A 24,176-nucleotide genomic window follows, 5' to 3' on the forward strand; every position below is an offset into this window, starting at 1 on the left:
TGTAAATAAGGACACAGAGGGGAATTTTAGAAAATCATAGGAACCTCCTAAGCAAAATTTGAACACTTGTTAATTAGTTTGAACACTTGTTACTTAGTTTGACAGCTAGAGTGACATGGCAAGTCAAGTAGGCCACCTAGGACGACTAACGGTTTCAAATAGACGCATTGACCAAAATGATCAGGCATACAAATTTTTTAAAGCATCGGGACCAAACGGGTAGATGTTTCAATAGTTGTCATGATTGTGTCTATTTTGGAAAACCAAAGGAACCAATCATGCAATTTTGTCTATTTTATATATATATATATATATATATATATATATATATATATATATATATATATATATATATATATATATATATATATATATATATATATATATATACTCAACTTATCTCAACCAATTCAAGGATTCTAACTACTGATTTTAGAATCCAAAAAGACACCATAAGTTCATAACAACAAAGATCAGATAATTGACTACCTCTTACATTTGCAACCGAACCACAAGACCACAAAAAGTAAAAAGGTAATTTGCAACCGAACCCACAAGACCACAAAAGGTTTTTGTCATCATCCCAAAAATAAACTAAGATTATAACAGTTCCAAGCGATATACAACGATAACTCATTAATATCTGATTGTTTGCGGGTATGTATACACCCAAAACTTGGTGTAAAATTCCTTCTTAAAAGATAATAATCTCAACATAAATTATTAAGACTCTCAATCAAAATAAAATAAGAATAAAAAAAAAGGTTTAATCAATCAATCCTCATCGTCTTGAACATCATCATCTTCTCTTGTTCCATAATCAATCCATGGTAACATGGACTCAAACAAAACCGCCAATGCATTCCTGTTTGCAACTTCACGAGGGGCCCGTGCGGGACCCGGACCCAGACCCGGAATATTTTCTTGGTTGTCACCAACAACATTAACATTATTATTATTATTATGCATGTCCACCAACCTCGGATCTATCATAAAATTTTGCAAATTTTCTGGAGGAATTGTTGGCGTTGAATCAGAGAAATCAGATACCATCAAGTGTGAATACCTGTAACAATGTAAAATAAAACAATCATAAATAATCTTAATTGCAATTTCTTGCATTTAAACTATAAAAATTGAGAATAATTTCAAGAAAAACGCATACTCACTCGTTTTTATCGGATGCAAACGCTTCTTTTCTCACACACTCCCAATCTTTAGCTTCACTTCGACTAATTTCCATCTTTTCAATTACTGATAAAGCTGTATCCTTAAGAAAATTATGAAGCTCAGGGAGTCTCCATATAATATAACTCCTTTCAACATAAATATTAATCAAATGATCCAATGATTCACTTCCACTTTGATCCATTCCAAAAAAAGCATGATTAGTTATCTTCGTCCACACTTGTTCTTTCAAAGGAACTTTACCCACCAACTTTTTTAAAACCAATGGATGAAGCATTAAAGCCTGTTTCATAAGATCACTCGAACTCGACTTATCTTTATCTTGTTCTTTTTCTTTTTCTTTTTCTTCACGTTCAAGATAAAAGCGACAAATTGCGAGTGAATATGAGAAATTCGGATACAACCACATCGAGTTATCGCTATTATACTCTTCAGAAAACGTTTCCAACCATTTATACTCTTCGGCTCTAAGGGCAAAATAGTCAATACAGAATAACGCTCCCATTGGGTCATCAGAGTCTAGGGAAACTAATAGTTTGCATATTTCAAGAGCTGAGCGATGACACCCGCGTCTATCCATGTTTTTCATGTGGGAAAAGAGTGTGGTGAAAAGCTGTTGATTTGTTTCATGTTTATATTGTAATTTACAGGTGGCTTGTAAAGGATTGAATAATGGATGCCAAGCACATTCTAAGGCGTATAAAGATTTTGAAGTGGCATCTGCTGACATTTGGAGTTCACCTGAGAATTTGAAGTATTCTGCTAGGGTTGTGAGGGAATCTATGTGGTAAGGGTGGTGTAAAAGAATACTTGCGATGGTGTTCAGATCATGTGATGCTTTTGCAGCTTCAAATTGTCTTTGAGCTAGGCTGTAGGTTGATGATGGCACATACCTAAATATAGTCACACAAATGTAAGGTCAAAATTGTCTTTTAATACCAGAAATTTATACAAAAAAGTCATAATAATAGTTTTTCCACCTACCATATGTAACCAATAAAGAGGATAAGAATACAAGGGATGTGATAATCACAATCACAAAGCCATTTGTTAGCATGAAGATGATGTTGATACTTGATACTCATTATTTATATGATTATGAGTATTGTATGTTGGTTTCTTTGTTTATTATTATTATTACTAGGTGTAAAACCCGTGTATTACACGGGTTTGATTAAAGAAAATAAAATATTAAGATGTAAATAATAAGTATTTTTGAAAATAAAATTTTAAAATAAGAAATGAAGAAACATATTAATTGCAATTTATTATAATATTTATTACATTTGATACTTTACATATATAAGTATAGGATTACGTGGCTTTTTAATTTAATTTAAAAAATTGGAAAAAACCATAAATTGACATGTGGATATTATTTATTTTAAAAATACAACAAAATGACAAGTGTCAAAACTCATGAGATATTGACATGTGACAAAAAAAACCTTCATTTATTAAGAAAGATATTTTTTAAGATTCTTTGCATTTATTATCACATTAAATATACTTAATACTTTACATATATAAATTTAGTATTACGTGGCATATTAATTGATTTAATTCAAAAAAACCACAAAATGACATGTGGATTTAAATTTAATCAAAAAATTTACAAAATTACATGTGGCAAATTTAATGAGAAGATGACATTTGGCAAAATGATCTTCATTTATTAGGATAGAAGAAGATTATTATTATGTGTAATCTAATTATTAAAAAGTTAACTTAAATATCTAGATACCTATTTAAAACATTTTTAATGAAAAATAGTAGTTAAGAGTAATTTTGTTATTTGTTGCCATTCCAAATCCTGTGACAAAAGTTACAAACCAAACATAAACAATGAAAAGAAAAGGGAATTGAACCATTCCATTTCTGCCAACCAAACTCCCGATTTAAATTGAATTCCTTCGATTTCCAAAACCTTTGAATTGCAATTTGCTTGACAAATTCCAACAATAACAAATAAACCCATGTCACCGCGGCTGGAAGCACAACACCGTGACTGCGGTTTCGGCTGTGTGGTTTGCGAGTGAGGGGAGGCTTCCCTGCCTCCTCTCTCTTCATTCCATTGATCGAAAAACAAAAATTTCTTTTTCTTTTTCAAACGTAGTATGCAAAAACATTTATTTTCCTTTTTTTTAGTTTCAACGGCTAGACTGCTAGAAACATTAATTTTTCAAAAAAAAAAAAATTTAATACATTTACCACTCTATAAATACCAAACAAACCGAACATAAATTTCAAGCTTATTTCTACATACTCTCAAAAACCCACTCAAACACAATGTCGTCATCTTCATCCTCCTATTCAATGGCTCAAGACGAGGCATTATTTGTCGGTTCCGTCATGGCAAAAATAGTTGCGTATTTCCGAAACCGACAAGGTCAAAGTTCACGTTTACGACCTAACAATAAGAAACCCTCCGTTCCGGAGAAATTGCAAAGCCAACCACAATCGTCAATCGTCTTATAGAAGACTATTTAGCAGATGACGCCTTGTACGCTGCAAAGTTTTGACAGCGATTCCGGATGAGGAAAGAGTTATTTTTACGTATTGTTGGCGATTTGGATGGTCTTTTTCCATATTTCCAATTGAAGTGGGATTCAAGATGCAAAAAAGGTTTTTCTCCAATTCAAAAATAAACAGCCACAATTCGTCAGTTAGTTTACAGCATGGGAGCAGACAAATGGGACAAGTATTTGAGGATGTTCAAGTGTACCACACGGGATACTGCATACAAGTTCGAGAAAGCTATTACTTTGGTTTACAGGCAACGATATTTGTGCAAACCAACCATCAATGATGTCCACCAATTGTACACGGTGCATGAAAGTAAGCATGGGTTCCCAGGAATGCTAGGTAGTATTGATTGCATGCACTGGTCTTGGGCATTGTACCCAAACGCATGGCATGGTCAATACATGTGAGGCGATCATAGAGAGCCAACAATTGTTTTAGAAGCAATCATATCACATGATCTTTTGATATGGCATGCATTTTTTGGTCCATAGCACTGTAATACCAATTTATAAGAACAATTTGCAAACCAAACTAGCCCCATAGTACTATAATAGCAATTTATAAGAACAAAGAAGCTCCCTAAAGTTACAACAACTATCGAAGGTATAAAGTTACTTAGTCATACCATGACACGACGGAAAGCCTGCCTGTTTACAACGTGAATCAGTGATAATAGATAATCAATTCAGTTTCAAGTCAGGGAGGTCACAGACCATGACAATTTACCTTCCCAAACACCTTAAAAATGTATAGAGAAAGAAATACAAACCTTCATATGGTGTTTATTGACCTAGAAAAGACATGATAGTATACCACGAGAAAGGAAGATGGTGGAGCCTCACAAGTAGAGGGGTCTAATGAAGATATGTAAGGAAGACAAATATGCCAGGCCTATAATGATTATGTATACTCTAGCTAATGAGCTAATAACATGATACCTTCCCGACTTTCCCGATGGACATAGGGCTCTATCAGGGTCCTTCATTTAGCCTCTACATTTTCTCTTTGATTTTTGATGACATTTTTTATGGAATTTAAGGAGTAGTGCCATTATGTACATTTTTTGCCGATGAAATATCTTTGGTGCAATTCAAGAGTCGAAGCATAAGACAAGGGAGTAGAAGTCTGCCCTAAAAGCAAGTACCACACCATAAAACAAGTTTCAAGTACTCGGAGGTCTAAGATCACAAGGAAAAGTAAGTAAAGAACAACGTTAACCACAACATAAAGACTCGGCCACAAGAGTATTGTGCTACAAGGTCCTAAGAGGGAAATTCTATAGTGTAAAAGTTGAGCCAGAGGGGCTGCTATGTCGTATGGCTTTGAATATTGGCCAAAAAAGAAGACGCATGAGAGGAATATGTAAGTTGCAAAGTGAGAATGCTCCAATGGATATACGATAAGACAATGTTAGACAAGATATCGCATGTGGTTATCGAAAACACATTGGGAGTAGTGTCCATGACCGAAAAACTAAAGGAAGGAATATTGTGAAGGTGTGGACATGTCCAGAGGAAGAGGCATCAAATGACTACGATAAGAAGGGTGGAGAGTGTTACGTCCAAATGGGACGAGGATGAGAGGTCAACAAATGAGGAAATGAGAAGATAGTTTGAGGTTAGACATTAAAAGTTAGCACTTTCTAAATACATGACTAGGAGGGAGTGGATCCATAAAAGTAGGGTAATAGAGTAGTATATATTTTAGCTACTTACATTATTTTTATCTGTATTTAAGTATTTATATACTTACTTATTTTATCAATTACTATTAATATTATATCCCTAGTATCAACATTTTAAATCGCATATCCCTCTTTTTAAACAAATGCATGGTGCATAATTCTACACGTCGAAGATGGAAGTAGCCTCTTTACCCATACCCATACCCATACCCAGGGTGGAGGTAAGATTGTCTAACATCTAACATCCCAGGTACCCCATGACCTAACGGGAAGTAAGTATAGTTGTTTTTGTCTTTCTCACTTTCCTTTCCTTTCCTTTGGTAATTATGGGCATCCTACACTATCCAATTTATGTGAATATATGCTTGACCACTATCCAAACTAATGAAAAAGGTGTTTGTTTAAAATATAAAAAAGTCAACTAAACGATATGCTACCATGCTCACACTCAGACAACCTATCAATAATCATAAGTCCACTAGCAGTATGGGGAAATAAATGGGCAACAAATTTGAGCTTCTATTTTTAAAAGGAAAGATATCATGAATAAAACTCACCTGAAATAGGTGCATCCATCTTTGTTTTCAAGAAGCTCCATGGATAGAGATCCATCCCACCTAGGCCAATGCTCTGAGGGAGAAACAATAATTGTCTTTCTATGGGTGTGGGCCCCACGTCTCCCTGTTCGACTCTGTTGTCTAGAACTTCCTGCTTGATTTTGATTACTTCTTTCAAATGAACTCACAACTTTTGATCCAAATATTCTCCTCAGCTCATTTTCTGCACTAAGAAATCTTGGATCCACTTGCAGTATGTTTGTTGTGCATCCTTTCCCTGATCTATGTCTATCCCCCTCATCATTCACATTTTCAGATTTCTTTCTTGAAGACCGGGTTTGACTTTGACTTTGACCACCAGATGAATTGACTCCGAAAGATAAATCTTCTAATATGGCATCTAAGGAATCCACAGTGCCTGTAGTTGCCTTGTTCTTCTTCTTCTTTTTCTTTTTCTTTGATTTTTGACTTGATGATATGGCATTGGTAGCAGTATTTTTCTTACTGGGGAGTAAATTGTGTTCATTTTTTACTGTAGAGGAGGTATCAACATCACTAGCATCATTCTCCTGAAATTGAGTGTTTGAGACTGATTATGAAATTATATGAACTGTAGAAGTTTGCAAGTAAAAATACACATGTTGAGAAACATCAAGTTATATAAACCATAGAATTTTTTTAGTAACCTCTTGTAATATAAAGTACAAGTTTATGTAGTAGTATTATCATACAAAAATGCATCCGAAAGTAATATGATTTGGCTATTGACAATATCAAAATATCTATAAGTAAAAGATTGATACTTGAAGGCCCATAAAATCATCTATCACATTAAACTATATGCACAAAAGTCCTAGATCAAGTCATCTAGTGATACTTAATCATTAACAAAAACACTATCAATCAAAAAGTAAGGAAAGAAAACAAATAAATATCTTAACTTTATGGATTGTTAAGAGTCCAAAACAGTAATAGCGAAAATAAAAAATGATAGACCCATATATTATATAAGAAAAAGAGCTAAACTTTGCATGTTAAAGTCTAGTTGAAATCCAATATTTATGCGGATTATGAACTTTTCAAGAGAAATAAAAATACTATGCAAAGTAAAATCAATACTTTCTCTATTTCAACAAAACTTAAAGTTTTAGCATCAAACCTAGTACTTGAGGAACACAAAGTTGATATGGATTTATCAGTAATTTACCAATAACATTGTTGAGTTTGTAATACTTGTTACAAAGTTTCATGTATTTTACAAGTATTTCTCCAAAAGTCAAGAACCCAAAAACTTTAACTTGAAAAAATAGCCCTTTTGATGTCCTCAAAGTCAGGGTGTAGCTCTTACTTGGGAGAGATGGAACTAGTGGCATTCTGATGCTCAATTTAAAAGAAAGAAATCGCATCACTTGTTGCATAAAACGTACTTGAATAGCATACAAAATCAAAAGTGTGGGTTTTTATATGAAATCAAGAAACTAATAGATTATCACGAGCAATCAGAAACTTAGCTCAAAAAGATAATTGAAAATCAGGAAGGTCCAATAACACACATAAGAACCCTACTCATCGGGAATATTTTTAAAAAACAGAACCAAGATTAACTACACCAATTAGCACTAAGCTAAAGAACAATGAAAGTTCAGCTATTACGATATAAAACAACAAAAATCATCGTGTAATCAAACGCACCTGTTCCTGTTCCTTCTCCTGCTCCTCCTCTTCGTTGAGGAGATCGAAAGGATTAATTGAAGAAGGGCGGGGTGAATTGGAGGGTGATTCCGACTCATCATCATCGGACAATATGATGTCTTGATTCTTTGCTGATTCTTGTTCATTAAGCACTTTCCTCAACGCTCTGGCGGACATCGTTGTTTCAGCTCTGAATTTGTGAATCCGAGACCCTCCAAGTAAAAACCCTCTCTGGTCTCTTTCTTATACATAAATTTTCCATCTAATCCTCCATGTTATGTGAAAAATCATAAGCCCCACCAAGGTTTTTGATTCCATCATTTCACCCCCAAAGTTATGATATTCTTCCATCCCATGTCACCTTCCTCCCCTCCCCCCCCCCCCCCCCCCAATTATTACTTTTTATTTATTTAAAAATGAAATAAATTATTATTAAAAATTAAATATTATAAAATTTTCAATCTTTTCAATCGTTTATCGGTCATATAAGGAAGGATTTTGTCAACACAACATGTATCTTGTGGAGAATTATATTCGTACTGAAGATGGTAATAAAGAATGGTTGGTCCCTCGGTAACAATACGGGACCGATTATAAATATATCCCCACTTTTTCTTGTTGCTGGTAAATTAAAGAATTTAAAGGAGCATATAAAAAAATGGAGGAATGAAATCATCGAAGCTAATAGAAAGGAATTGGTGGAACTTACAAATACAATCAACTCTATTGATCTTCTTGCTGAATCTGCCCCCGTTAATAAGAATTTAATAAAGAACCGCCTTCATGTGTATCAAAAGATCATGGAGATTGAGTATAGACGCATAGAAGACCTAAAGCAGAAATCCCGAATCTGTTGGGCTCTTGAAGGATATGAGAATAGTAGTTTTTTCATGGGGTGATAAATAAGCATCATAGGTCACAGAGAATTAACGGACTTAAGGAAAATGGTTTTTGGATTAATGATTCGGATATGATCAAGCAAATTGCAATTAAACATTTCTCGGAGCGATTTGTTGAGTCGATCTGTTTAAGGCCTAAGTTTAGCAGTTTTTGTTCAAAAAATTGTCCCATAATATGGTTGTCTGTCTTGAGGATCCCTTCACACTCGAGGAAATTAAAGCAGCAATTTGGGCATGTGGCTCGGATAGGACTCCTGGTTCGGACGGTTTCTCGTTTCTTTTGCTTAAAAAGCATTGGGATGTGATCGGAAACGAGTTCTATTTTGTGGTGAAACATTTTGAAGCTAATGGATTCATTGACAAGGGCTGTAATGCATCTTTCATCACCCTCGTCCCAAAAATCCAGGATCCCATCTTGATGTGTAATTTCCGGCCCATTAGTTTAATCGGGTGCTTGTACAAAACAATTTCTAAGATCCTGGCGGAAAGGCTAAAGAAGGTGATTCACTTGGTGGTTAGCCGAGTTCAGACGACATTTATCAAAAATAGATATATCCTTGATGGTCCTCTTATCCTAAATGAAGTAATCGCTTGGTTAAAAAAGAATAAGAAGAGGGCTTTTGCTTTTAAAGTTGACTTTGAGAAGGCTTTTGATTGCCTCAGTTGGGAATATCTTGATTCAATACTACAACAGATGGAGTTTGGGGACAAGTGGTGATCATGGATTCATGGTTGTCTATCTTCTGCAAGGATCTCAATTCTCATAAATGGGTTCGCTACCTCTAAATTTGGTATGGAGCGTGGTATCAGGCAAGGTGACTCACTTTCACCGTTCTTATTTATCATTGCAGCTGAAGTTCTAAATGTAGCCTTGGATATGGCAAAACAAATTGGAGCCTTTGAAGGTATCCAATTACCTCGCCAAGGCCGAACCATTTCGCACCTTCAATACGCAGATGGCGTTATCTTTTTGGGTTCTTGGTCTATAGAAAACGCAAAAAACTTGATCAAAATCCTTAGATGTTTCGAATTATCCTCTGGTCTCAAGGAAAATTTGTCCAAAGTAAGTTATTTGGCTTTAGTGTCCCAAACTGCGATTTGGATTTGTTGGCCCGATATAGCAATTGTTCCATTGGAACCCTTCCTTTCATATATCTTGGATTACCGGTTGGAACTTCTATGGCTAGAGTGTCGTATTGGAATCCTATCATCTCGAGAAATTCTTGGCGAGATTATCAAAATAGAAAGCCTCTACATTATCTTTTGGTGGCCATCTAACACTCTGTAAAGCTGTGTTGAGGAGTCTTGGCTCCTTTTATTTCTCTCGGTATAAAGCCCCTACTAAAGTTATCAAAAATCTTGAGAAGATAAGGATGAGGTTCTTTTTTTTTTTTTTGGGGGGGGGGGGGGTGATGCAAACTCCAGGAAGATGTCATGGATAGCATGGGAAAAAAATTTGGCTGATAAAGAAAGAGGGGGGCTTGGGATCGGTAGTTTAAAGGCTCAGAACTTAGCTTTAATGGGCAAATGGTGGTGGAGATTTAGAAACTTTCCTGAGACTACTTGGGCTGAGGTGATTAAATCTATAAACGTAGAAGATGGGGGGGGGGGGGGGGGGGGTCGCAAGACCATCTATCGCTAAGAGAAAAAATGGTTGTTGGGGTACGGTCGCAAATATTCCAAAACTTCTAGAGAAGGAGAGTGTGTCTTTTTTCAAATCACTAGCATCTGTCTTCGAATGCTAACAGGGTTCTTAAATGGTCATGGTCGCTTGATCCTTCTGGGGCATATTATGTCGCTTCTCTAAGAAGTCATATCGACAAGCTTACTCTTCCTTCAAGTGATGGTAGATGGTCCTGGAATCCGTTGATCCCAGAAAAATTGAATATTCTTGCTTGGCGTATCTATCACGGTAAACTCCCCACTATGGTAAACCTCTCAAAATTCAGAATCTGCTCTTCAAATTTATGCAAGATCTGTCATGGAGCCCAGGAATCTGAAAATCACATTTTTGTGGAGTGTTCGGTTTCGATTGAAGTTTGGCAGCATATCTGCAAATGGTGGCGGCTTCTGGAATATCCTCTTACATCAATCCGTGACCTGTTGCAATGTAAAGAAAAAAATTGGGGGGCATCAAAGGCTAGCAAGGATTCATGAAGCTATAATGCTAATATTTATCTGGGTGATCTGGAAGTATAGGAATTTAAAGGCATACTCTCCAATCCCAATCTCCAAATCGCAATCAGCGCCGCCAGCGCTGGCTTACAAGGTAAAATCACTCTCGATCCTTTGGATCAATGCAAGAAAGAGGAAAGGGCATAATCTGAGGTGGTTTGAATGGTGTTGTGACTCAATTCTAGAATGTTATAGCAGACTTTAAATCTATTGGTTTTGTTTTGTTGTTTTCGTCCTTCTCTTACACTTTTTTTTTCCGCTTGTTTTTGTACTTCTAGCCCCTGACTAGCTTTTTCTCTTTTAATTTCAGCTTGTCGTTCAAAAAAAATATCATTCATTGTCAACTCAATCAAAATAAATATTAAAAAAATATGTAATAGATATTAAATATGTAATGATACCTTATGCAAATTTTAAAAAATATTTTATTTTACGTTTTATATTTTAATTTTATTAGAAAGATAGTTATCTTAGAAATTCACTTATTTAAAAAATATGTTTTTAGACGAACAATTTAAATTTTATTATATTAGCTTCAATTATTTTTATTTATGTAGTTTCATAAATTAATGTAAACTTTTTAATAATAGAATATTCATATTTCATGAATTATTAAAAAAAAAAGTAATACGTAGATTTTATTAATTATTGTCATTTGTTATTTTAAAATTTAAACATTGTTATTTGTTATTTAATATGTTAAACATCATTATTTCTTATGTAAAATATTATAAAACTACCTTTTGATTAATTGAAACATTACTTACAAAGTAACTTTAAATTACAATAATCAGAAATAATATTAAATTAAAAGTATAATTAACTATATATACATAAGATAAAAAAAATTATTATACCTTGAAAACAATGTTTGGTATATAAAAACAACATCGTTGTTGAAATTGAAAAGTAAATAAATAACTTTGAAATTGTGAGGTTAAATCATAACACCTAGAAAGCCCACGTCAAATCCATTTGATAATTTATCGCCTGGAAGGTAAATTCTGGAACACTAACAATATATTGGACATATAATATTTGAATCTTGCACATCCTTTATTGAGTTTTGTATCTCAACTACTAATATGTCGGGACACAAGTCACTTTTTGATTCATTAACAATAACAATAGTTATAAATTAAAAAAATTATACATAATTTATTTAATCAGAACTGGTGAGTAAAGTCAAGTCTATTAAGTTCATATTATTCAAGATAAAGATTTTTCTTTAATCATATAAATTTGAATTCTACTTTGTAGATTACATTCTATCGTTATAATAGTATTCAATTTTCAATGTTCTAATAGACGTCATTTATCATATTATTAAGGTAATGATAATGTCTTATATCAACTTTTTATATTATTATATGAATTCTTAGTTAATAGTTAATTACAATAGGCTAGTTATTTTAACAACATATATTGTGAATAATTTTTATCGACATAGTTATATTCATGTGCTAACATATCAACATTCACATTGATGTCTAATTTATCGAAGGAATGAGGAATGTGGTTAATGAGCTAGCGCCGCGCCCCTAGCACTACATTGGGTTCTTCTCTATCTCCATGGTGATACAGATAGAATCCCAATGTTGATGGTTAAATGGTTATTGTTTGCAGTAAATGTTGGTGATACTTAGCCCAACAACTAATTGATTGTATCATTGAAACCCCATATGACATTGTTATAAAGTTGATTGTAATATTGAAATCTAACCTTGAATTTGCAGAAATCCAAATTGATTTTTTGGATTATCCCAAATCTGTGATATCTCTTTCTAATAGAGATGTAGAAATCTAATTTGGGCTATGCTTTTACACATGGAGAAATGACCACTACTTAGAGAGAAAAATTGCATTCCATAAAGAGGCACTATACCAAAACAACTCCAAATGATCCTCCAAACAAAACCAATGCATCCTACTACAAGAATTTCTAAATTTATTATAATGTTCCAAGACTCCACATCCAAATCATCTCAACATGATCAAAATTGAGGAGAAAATAAGCACATTGATCAACACAAGCTCAACACATAATTAAGAATCTACAAGCCCTCTTGAGTGTCATCTTAGCCAAAAAAAAACACTCAAAAACTTCACCTTTAAAGCAAAAGCTTCCATAATATCAGCTCTCTCTTCATATATTGATCTCCATGTATTCCTTTTCTCCATTAATCCAGTCTTTTTCAAGTTAATGCATATACTAATCCTTTGTAACCCATCTACTTCCACGAACTTGATACCTATCACAGCTCACCCTTTGCTCACTGCTACTCTCACCGCCACTTTCTGCACTCATGTATCCTGATGTCCTTCGTTGCCTCTTTGTTTTCTTGACAGCACCATCACCACAACTGTCGCTAAAATTCCCATTCAAAAGCGGATCATCTATTCCACGTATTTCTCTACTTTTAGCAATACAACTGTCATCTCTCGTTCTCCTTCCTTTATCATTCTTCTTCATATTCTGAGAGATTTTATGCAGTTTTTCATTAAACTTCGTGATCCCCTTCCCTACTGGTTGCACAGCTTGATTCACTGTAAACCTCAAATCACTCACAATCTGTATTCAAATTGTCACTAAACATTAATATTTTCAGAGATTGAAAGTAAATAGATTGAAATTAAAGAACTTACGTATTCACCACCACCAACAAAAACATCACGAACACTCTCTTTAATGGCGGTTTTGTTCTTCACACGAGGATCATGTCTTGGGAGGCGTAATTTTGTGGGGCGTTCACTGTCTCTAACTTCATCAGGATCTAGAGGACAATCGGAAGTATAATCACCAAGAACAGAAAAATCTCCATGGAAAAGATCTCCCATTAACGTGTAGGGTTCTGAAGGAAACACGTATATGTGAACCAAAGAAGCAACGCCCATCTGTTCTACATTAATTAATACAAACGCCTGTTAAATTAACGAAGAAAGAATAGATATAACTAATTAAGAAAATTAAGTAATTACCTCAATACAAATAATAAAATCCTGGATAGATGATTTAAATTGCGACTCTTGAGCTATTGGAATTTTGATAAAACCAAAAGAATAGAGAAGGGCAATAGCGACACCTTGCCACCATGTCAAAAATACAATTGCTTTAAATGTCAGAAACTTAGCAAGTGGATTGATATGTGCGAGTTCTTTCTTTGTTATTTCGTAAAACTGAACTAAGCAATATAAAGCCCATGATTGGCTGAAATTCAAAACAACAGCCATGTAAGGGTACCCACAATCCCATCTGAAATCTCCTTCACAATATACGTCAAAGGCTTCAAGAACCACCGCTAAAACAGCTGTAACAGCTTTTATAATCATCTGATAAAGAAATGAAAATGTGTTCTTTTATGGATGATGGAAGCAATAAAGTTCTTTTATTAAGTGGTGTTAATAAAAGTATTGATATTTCCCAAATAGAGACTCGTGTTCAACATCAAGAATTAAAGTAGAGAAGAAAAGTTTTGTTCTTTAATGATAAAACTTACATATTGTACGATCCCTGCTTTCATGATTTGGTAAACCCTTTGACCTAGTTGCCATGGTTGTAAGAATAGATTCATTGGAAAAACATGTGTAATGATTCCCTTTGAAGAACGTTTTTCTAGCAAGGGGCCTTTAAGACCTGCACGCCCTTCCCTCTCCATGAAATTGATTGCTCTTTTTTCACCCCCTTAATTAATTTCAAGAAAACCATTATAATTAATTAAAACCATTATAATTAATTAGGTTCATCATTTCCAAATAAAAAAATCAGAGAGAAGATACATATTACATACCCAAACATGCAATAAGATATCTCCCAAAGCAATACATTGCAAAAGCTTCATAGCAATCTCGGAGTATCTCAACCGCAATGCTTATTGATGGATTCAATAGCGATACAAACTGCACAATGAAGTTTGAAAGCCTAAATATCTATCTACACATAAAAGTATATCCAAACAAATGAACACGCATTAATTAGATTGATCATATTTTTCTCTATATATTTGTTTACTTAAACATCTATATAGTTATCAATTACCAAGGCATAATGTAAATACAACTAATTGAATATAAGTCAGTTGTAAATCACTTACAGATTCAATCGCATAACTAGGTACCATGAGTACAATACCCAACAAAAACTTCTGCTCCTGTCAATCAAAAAACAGAAACTTAATTACGCCTTTTTACCCTCATATACTTTTCTTCAGTATATGTGACAAGAGATTGCTTCATAAATTTCCCAAATACATCATGAAAAGGATATTGGTTGTATGAACATTTTTTTACTGCAATAATGTACATGCGATCATCAACCTACTCTCTACATTTTAATGTGTGTGTGTGTGATAAAGGTAGATTATTAGAGAGAGAGACCTCGGGGTTCTTGTAAGCAGATAGGTGCTGGAGTAAGAGGAAAATGGAAAGGGTGAGACTGATAAAAACAAATACAGCAGCTACTCCGGTTGTCCATGGGAATTGGGAGTATTTGAGAATCAGGGTCAAATTAACAAAAGCCTCTCGTCCAATCTTCTTCATCAGTATTAATGCTTCAGAATTCCAAATGCATCATGAGAAGAAAGATCGACTGGCTGATGGATTTGGTTTTCTGCATCCAAAATTGAAAGCCTAGCCCTAAAATTGTCGCCGATTCCTTGAATCAGACACTGAGTTGGGTGAAATCAGAGGAGCATGGGATTTCGATCTATTAACCGAAACGAAAAATACACGATTTTGGTTAGAAAGGCCGATTGCCACCTTTACTTAAAAAGTAAGATGATTTGTTATGGAGAAATAGAGTAATATTTTGTAGACATTTTTTTTTAATATTTATATGATTATGATGTCTAAATATTTAAAGATAAGGCGTGGCGTGTGTTCTTATTAATCTATAAGAATAAGATTAAGGTAACTTATATATATGCAAGGTTTAAATATTATATATGGAGAAATATAGAGCAATATTTTGACACTTTAAGTCTTTAAATGGAATCCTTTAACAATTTGCTATCAAAGAAAGCATAATAAAATTTAGAATTGTGAAACTACTTAAAATCTTCAAACATCTCAACCATGGAATACCCTTGAAAATACAAATGGGGGATGTGTTTGAAATCTTGAAACGACCCTGCAATCTCGATGATTGACGGATTGAAATCATCATTTTCACTTGAATGCTTCGTGTTCCACTATTCCGATTTTGAGATTGGATTTGTGTACTTTGAAATGGGGTGAAGTTGGGAGAATTAGAGATGAAAATTTCATCCAACCCGGTGGGGAACCTGGTTGACCCGCCCCAATCGGTGACCGGTATTCTCCACCAAAACAGGTACCGAGTACGGGGCTGAGGATCCCCCATTATGCTAAAACCGGGGATGGGGCCGGGTATAACAATCCCCAACCCATCTCGCCCTCGTTTTGATGACTATATATATATATATATATATATATATATATATATATATATATATATATATATATATATATATATATCATTTATTGAATTTGAATTTAGTCCACTAAAATTAATTGATCTATATTAGACCATCAGAGATAAAGTCCATATACCAAATTATGTTCACAATTCCAAAAGTTCATCAATCGTCACTTTGTTCGACGATTTGTATACCAAATCGTCACTTTTCGTTTTGATGCTTGTTAAACATTACGATTGATGTAAACAGAATCTAATTATGACATATGGTTTTGATCATTTATTAAACTTGTTTTTTTTAAGTTGAGCTTATTATGTTAATAGATTGAGAATGGGTTGGTATGGGTTAGGGAAAAGCCCAAAATACAAAGGGGAGGGGATTTGATTCCCCGCATCCGTCAAGGATGGGGACAGGGATGGTCAACCCCATCCCATTTCCATCCCTAGGAAGAATGCATCTTGAAATTGAAATGTTAAGGAGTTTTCAAGAATCAAGCAAGTTTAAGAAGTGTTTAGAGGTGGGAATAAGGTTTGTTTTTCTGCAAAAAGTTTGATGCTAGACTTGATGCTTAAACAAGGTGAGAATGCCTCTTGAAATGTTCAGGTGTTCTCATGAATACTATACTTACCCAATTGATAAACACATATGAAATTGGTTTGTTCCAGGCAATGGTGATGGGTTGTACCATGGGTTCTTGTTTGATGCTAGGCTTGATGCTTCACCTTAATGGTTATATATATGATTCATTGTACATGTGACTAACTTGATTCACCATAAAATGCCTTATTTTATATTCCAGATTATAATCTAGTGCATGGGTTTGGTTAAAGATGCTTCATTCTATATGTAAATCATTCCTACGTTGTATATTTTTTTAATTAGTCAAAAGTGTAATACATGAGAGTGAATGACAAATCTTTGATTACTTGTTGAAATATTGAAAAACTATAATTATTTTTTTATGTAATGCAGATCTTTAAAAACCAACATTATCTTTCTTACTCTTTTGTTGTTGTGGTTCGTAATGCAAACATTTTATCTCTTCAAAAACAAATAGACATTTAGTCCACATTTTCTTTTGTTGTTGTGGTTCGTGGCCTCCAAACATCTTATCTCTTCAAAAACAAACATCATCCTTCTATGTCAAAGGATCTCTATATAACAAGTTATCGTCCACAAACATCTTATAGTCGTTGATTATTATTGATTATCATTTGTATAACTGAATCCGACTTTTGGGATTGTTGAATTTTAAAATTGTATTTCACTGTTGCGTGATTGATTCTTTCAACTGTTTATGAATTGATTAAACCCAAACACTGACATTCGAGCTAGACAAAATAATCACATTGGTACTTTATCTTTGATCATTCTTGATTCTTTCCGTTCATGAGTAACGATCAAGATACTTAATATAATTTTCATTTTGGATAATTTTATAGACAAATCATTAAAATTCGTTCAGCAAATATGTTGTTCTCGCCCAAATATGGATTGTGGTTAAATGTTTGAATGTTCTAGTTTCTTTTTCATTCAAATATGATGTATAATGGTTGGGTAATTTTAAGCCTAAATGTTTGTAATAACATAACTAAGATATCATTTGTCGTAAAAACATCTAATGTTTCATTTTCACTACCCAAAACTTTTGTGAATATTCATTAACAAACCAAACATAGTACATACTTAAACATGTCCACCTTCTTTTTTATCTCTATATTCTTCACAAGTGTCATCATCACCATTAACAAGATACATCTGTCGATCCATCTGACTGATCAAAATTAGGGATTCCATATATGACCCAAGGAAGAAAGAACGTATGTTGGCATATACATCAAGACTCCTGATATTCCCTGTGCATTCAACAGTCACTAACTCATGATTCTTCAACGCCACTACCATGTCCCCATTACTCCTAAACCCAATCGTCTTTCTTAACATACCAGGAAGATGGACAACATATAACTTTTCCCATGATCTTGCGACACCATACTCCTTCATAGCCCATACACCACAACATTCCTTCCCTCTTTCCATGTCATACTCAAGCATGACAAGATCTCCTTTGCGAGTACTGATTGACAAGCTTGAGACATCATGATGAGTTAAAACATCTGGTAGTGGCATTTCATCGAACACCTCATGGACCAAATTAAATGATATGATCAAACAACGAAGCCTCGCGTCATGTTTCCAGTCGCAAGCAACCCAATGTATAACTCCATTAAAGCAAACCTGAGACCAAGTTAATCGAATCATTTTATGTAGGGTACTGTTATGATTACCCCCGAGAGGCTGCCTCCAACCACCTGATGAAAGTGAAAAAACGTCTATCAATGGAGCGTCTTGAAGCTTATGCGGCATCGAGAAGTTATGCGTATACATGATTCTCACAACCTTTGGATCGTGAGTCCTTGGACAAACACCAAACCCCAAAACAGTCCTTTGAGTCAAACTTTGTTCATTGTTCGGAACCATAACCCGTATGGATTTTCTGATCGATGGGTTCCAGAGAATAACCTTAGACATGGAATCAAATAAGTCATCGCTCAAACAAAATACGCCATCACAATATCCGACAACCCTAAAATAGGCGCTTGTGCTCGCATATTGGAAATCAATATTAGAAAAGTTTAACCCGAAAGTTTCGTCATCTTTTCCGATGATGTATTGCTCGAGTTTACGTGTTCGATCGAAATACCTGATCAATAGCGTTTGATTTCCGTTTTCGATGATCGATTTGGTTAAATTGTGGTGAACGGAGATGAAATCGTTGCTTAAAACGAGGGAATTCCATGATTTGCAGACGGTACGACATTGGAGAATGAAATTGAGAGGGAGCCATTTGAGGATCTGGAGATATATGTCGCGAGGGAAGTATTCTAACATGGTTTTTCAGTTTCTGAAACCGTGAAATGATTTGGAAATGCCTTGGAAATTTATGGTAATTGCCGAGAACAGATGAGAGGAGGTTGGTGTTGACGCGGCGATTAGGGGAAGCCCCATCTGTATTTCCATGACGCCACATATATTATTATTATTATTATTATTATTATTATTATTATTATTATTATGCGTATATTATTAGTTGGAACTCTATATATTACATTGGTTGATTAACTATGAGATTCATATATAACATTATTTTAAATAAAATTAAATATAAAATTTTAATAATTTAAAAAGTTTAAATTTATAAAAAAAATAAAAAAAAATTGAATTATAAAAATTAATGAGGTTTTAATGTATTCAATACATTTTATATATATATATATATATATATATATATATATATATATATATATATATATATATATTACCTTACATATTAAATGTGGAATTTTAATTTAACAAAATGAAAAATACAATAAAATGACAAGTGGAAAATAGAAAACTTTAAAAATTCTAAAAAATGACATGTGTCCAAATAAAGGAGAAAAATATATGTGGCAAAAAATTCTTTATTTATTAGGTAAGATTAAAAAAATTAAATATAAAGGTTAAAATATTTAAAAACTTTGAATTTATAAGAAAATAAAAAAAAAATTATTAAAATTGATTTTTTTTATCTTTTAAAATTAAATAAGTAAATAAAATAAACTAATGATCTTTAATTTGAGAAATTTGAAATAAAAATGTATTTCTATTAATGAAATTGTTATTTATTTATTACTACATTTATTATAATTATTACATTAACATATTATGTGGAATTCATTAAAATTAGATGTGAAAAAAAAAATTCAAAATAACCACAATATGACATTTGGCAAATTGAACGAAAATATGACATGTGGCAAAAAAATATTCATTTATTAGAATATATTTTTATTTTTTATTTTTTGTTGTTTAGTCTAAATTTATCTTTTATTTTTAAATGAATTTATTTTAATTATTTCATATATATATATATATATATATATATATATATATATATATATATATATATATATATATATATATATATTGGACAAAGCTTTGGAATAGTGAACTAGGTGGTGTTTTGGGTGAGGATGGTTGAGATGAGAGTGAAAGACTTTCTGTTTCGGATGCGGACACACTTGAGAGGGGTATGTTCTCCCAAATGTTGATTACTGGAGGGTTAGAAGATGAAGAAGTCCCGGAACCCAGTTGCCTCCTACGAAGCTTGTCTTGTTTCCTTAACTTCTTTGCAGTCTTCTCTATCTCCGAGTCAATTGACAATGGTGTACCTGTACGGAAAGATCTAAGCATAAACAATTAGTAACACCGTATCCCCAGCAACGACGCCAATTTGTTAGGCGTGTCAAACCCAACAAATAAAGGGGTACGATATACTCCAAAAGAATCCCACTATATTGCACTAAAAGGTAGTACAAGGCAAGTATGGTCGATCCACAGAGACACGGGACAATCAGTCTAATACCCCTTTGCGCAAGGTACTTGTTCACAAAAGATTAAAGAAGGGGGTTTAGAATGCAATGACTAAACAACAAGTTAAAAACACACGTAATCAGCTAAATGAGTGAATTAAATTCATATTTTGTAAGGACTCCAACTTCATGTATGACAACTTAGCAATGTGACTCAAAGATGACACAATATTCGTTCAGTTTTATCTAAGTTGGTACTTGAAAGTGTTAATAAGCTCTAAGACTTCTCATTCACCACATTAATTAACCAAAACAAGCTCTTTGATTAACCCTAACCTTACTAACCTAATCTAAACAAGCTCTTATTATTACATTAAAAGATCGCATGAAGCTTTATGTGAATGTTCCCAACAACACCCAATATTCCTCACAAGCTCGAGAGTGTGAAAGTGTATAAATAGGATTTACACTAAGTTCATTCAATAGAGATCAATTTAATGCTTGTTACTTGTTCAATTTCACAAAACAATTACGGATTTTTTAAAAGAGATAACTTGAATGATCTAACCCTAATTCAAATGGCCAATAAGAATCACAATTAGAAGCAAACATTCGATTAAAGCTAAATCAAAGTCACTAGATAGAAATTAAGAACAAACATCATGTCATATGATTGAAGTCACTACCAAGAAGTCAAAACATGAAATTGGAGAAACTAGGGTTCTAGCCACACATGGCTAGAACAATATCACAAGTTTAATAGATGGAAATAATGTGCAATTACAACTTACAAATACTAGAAATAATGTTTCCAAATGATTATTAATCAAACCCTTGCAAAAACCTTCGAAATCCCTTCTCAAAATGTGCTCGATATGTTGTGCGTATGTAAAAATGGTCCTCGACCCATAATATGAAAGATAGGAAAAACTGCCAAAAGTTGGTTTTTGGGTCGAACACAACCCGTGTTAAAATAGGCTAAACTGACACGGCCCGTGTTCAGCAGCCAACACGGCTTGTGTTGATTTTACAGTGTAAATCCAACACGGCCCATGTACCCCTCTGACTCCGAATCCAAACTTGATTTTTCCAACTTTTTTGTTTTTCGCCCAACCATCCTGAAATCTTCACCAATGCTTCCTGGCACCTCCCAAAGCGCATTCCAAGCTCCGGTTTACCTGAAAAGGACATGAAAGTGTGCAAATAAGGTTGTTCTAGAGACTAACATGAATATGATGAAATGCAAGAAAAATGAAGAACAAATATGCTAAATAGATGCATGAAATGGGGCTAAAAGGTGTGCAAAAAGGTGCACAAATTGCACCTAACAACTATCTTCACTTCAAGTTCATCCCTCTCATGAGCTTGCATTGGGTAATAACAATACATTCTTATATACACACATGTATACAACATGTGAGTAGAAGACATAGTCAGAGTCAATAGTTAGACCTAGTATGAAGCCATGTAATTAGAAAATTCCAGTTGTATCGTCTTTATATATTCATATAATATATTCTTTGTAACATATACAACATAGTATCAATACATATATCTTCTTTAAAATTTACACATTACTTTCTTCCAGCTTCCTCCACCAAGGTCTTTTTGATGTCTAATATGTTGTTGATTAGATAACATAAGAAAATTCACAAGCAGATTCATGATTGCAAAGGAAATAACCCAATTGAATTTTCAAGGAAATAACCAAAACAAGTAGAGTATCCACAAACCACTTAACTTGCAAGAAAACAATTAGGTTTTTTTTTGGACAAAAAGGGGAGCAAATGATGAGCCTAAGAACAATATGTATTGACCTCGAGGACATGTGTTCTGGATAAGTGTTTGAAAGAGCCCGACAGCCCTTGAATTTTATAATTGAACTTGAATACATTGTTGTAACTTGATAATATTCCTAATACCGTCTTTGCTACCGAAAACTTCACCACCACTTCAACACCTTCGTTACCCTCTCGTCGCCATTTTCTTGTTGAATAATTAAAGAGTTGACTTAGACTACTTTGTTGCCTCTCTATTCAAACCTTGGCGAGGTTCTTCAAGAAATTTAAAAGAAAAAGAGATGGTTTGTGAGGTTAGCGGCGAAAGGTTTCAAAGAAAAATGTTTTAGAGAGGGTAGAGAAGTTTTTAATTGGTCATAAGTAGAAGAGATGTATACCAAACACTATTAATGCTGAAGTTAAAACCATTCACATTTAAGAGACTTACCAAATAACTTTTTAATAAAAAAATATTGTATGCTCTTCACTTCTATCATCTATGTAAGTCACCCGTCATCATTCAAATTGATTAAATATCAAAGAAAAATATTGCTTTAATGCTTTGAAAGACACATCTTTTATTTTGAACCACATATCTCCCGAACACACAACCAATTTGTTTGATGCATATTTCTAACACATGACTATCATAAAACAATAAAACAAAAGTTCATTTTCATTAAAAACATATTGTTTTTCTATAAATACAATACAATCAAATCGACTTTTATTAATTTCATTAACAATCAATCAAACCCATTTATTCATTATTATTATGTAATATTATTAAATAAAAATGATATGTCAACGTCTTTATTTATATATTTTTATATAAATAATGTAATGTTTTTTTAATGATTAAAAATAAAACCATGTTCATATTTTTATATATTTTGTTTTAAAAAATAAAATGAAAACAACCGATAAGAGTGTTACATGCAAAACCGGTTTGTCCAGTTTGATGTATACAACCAAGGTTATAAAGATCTGAATCTTACCTAACATCGTATTATATTTAGCAAGATCGTGATCATAAGATTGGATCAAGATCGAAAAGTCATACCATAATGAACTCATATGCAAATTTTCTCGCAAGATATTGAAGGTGTGAAGCATATATTATAACTTGATGTTGATTAAGTCATCGATAATGGAAGCAACTTTAACTTCTTAAGCATGAACCATAATTTTTGTTGATATACACCATAAAAATTAAGATGAAAACATTTGAACTAGAGAAAAAAACAATCATTATGATCATATACAATTAAAGACATAAGATCACAAAGAGATTATTTCCAGTGTGTTCTGCCTAATTCGAGATGAATTGATGAAATGATAATAATCTACAAGACTTCTTGCAACTTGTGATGCTTAATTTGAAATAGAATAACCGAAATTTTGAGACTCAAGTATATAATAAAAGTAAATAGATAGTGTGATCGAGATTGTTTTTCACTTGTAGGATCATGAAATCGTAAGATCTTAACAACCATGGATATAACGTCGGTGTTTTGATATATATGGGACGTGCATGTTAACTAGTTTTAAAGACTTTAAAAGAAAACTCAAATAATAAAAACTTATTAGAATGTATGAGCTTAAAATTTTAAGTTTAAATTAAAAAAATTCAAATTTAAAAGCTAATTCAAGTAGTTTTTAAAGTTTTAGAGTTTTTAGGTTTTATATTTTATGTTATTTTACATTTTGCAAACGTTTATAAATATTTTCGCCAAACAATTTCACACAAATAAACCCTACAACTTTTGTAAATTTTATTAAACATCGTCATAATATATACATTATCTTTTATTCTTGTTTTATTGGCAAACAAATTGACATTATTTGTTAGTAGCCCAACATAACTGCTTTTTAAATACATATATCTAG

The 24,176-nt window shown here is 33.1% G+C and overlaps 3 protein-coding genes across 5 annotated transcripts; all 3 read right to left on the reverse strand.

The window, feature by feature from the left end:
* Positions 1-569: 569 nt before the first annotated feature.
* Positions 570-7,879, reverse strand: LOC111914504 (uncharacterized). The gene is made up of 4 exons (XM_023910239.3): positions 7,648-7,879; positions 5,956-6,524; positions 1,170-2,081; positions 570-1,066 (listed from the first exon to the last, which is right to left on the reverse strand). Exons 1-4 carry the CDS (start codon positions 7,822-7,824, stop codon positions 775-777), a joined length of 1,950 nt encoding a protein of 649 aa, XP_023766007.1. The 5' UTR covers positions 7,825-7,879; the 3' UTR covers positions 570-774.
* Positions 7,880-12,652: 4,773 nt separating this feature from the next.
* LOC111914416 (protein LAZ1) lies at positions 12,653-15,495 on the reverse strand. Of its 2 annotated transcripts, XM_023910160.3 has the most exons (7): positions 15,096-15,495; positions 14,813-14,869; positions 14,510-14,618; positions 14,219-14,403; positions 13,701-14,051; positions 13,368-13,616; positions 12,653-13,293 (listed from the first exon to the last, which is right to left on the reverse strand). In XM_023910160.3, the coding sequence occupies exons 1-7, from the start codon at positions 15,255-15,257 to the stop codon at positions 12,934-12,936; spliced, it is 1,473 nt and encodes a 490-aa protein (XP_023765928.1). In that variant the 5' UTR covers positions 15,258-15,495; the 3' UTR covers positions 12,653-12,933. The 2 variants fall into 2 exon arrangements, with proteins under 2 accessions (XP_023765928.1, XP_042756425.1); XM_042900491.1 differs by lacking the exon at positions 12,653-13,293 and having other exon boundaries at positions 13,420-13,621.
* Positions 15,496-17,685: 2,190 nt separating this feature from the next.
* On the reverse strand, positions 17,686-19,162 carry LOC111914505 (F-box protein At3g07870). Of its 2 annotated transcripts, XM_042900114.2 has the most exons (2): positions 18,858-18,989; positions 17,686-18,676 (listed from the first exon to the last, which is right to left on the reverse strand). In XM_042900114.2, the coding sequence occupies exons 1-2, from the start codon at positions 18,972-18,974 to the stop codon at positions 17,840-17,842; spliced, it is 954 nt and encodes a 317-aa protein (XP_042756048.1). In that variant the 5' UTR covers positions 18,975-18,989; the 3' UTR covers positions 17,686-17,839. The 2 variants fall into 2 exon arrangements, with proteins under 2 accessions (XP_042756048.1, XP_023766008.1); XM_023910240.3 differs by having other exon boundaries at positions 17,689-19,162.
* Positions 19,163-24,176: the final 5,014 nt, after the last annotated feature.

The sequence above is a fragment of the Lactuca sativa genome, chromosome 3 (assembly GCF_002870075.4).
Source record: "Lactuca sativa cultivar Salinas chromosome 3, Lsat_Salinas_v11, whole genome shotgun sequence".
Taxonomy (NCBI): domain Eukaryota; kingdom Viridiplantae; phylum Streptophyta; class Magnoliopsida; order Asterales; family Asteraceae; genus Lactuca; species Lactuca sativa.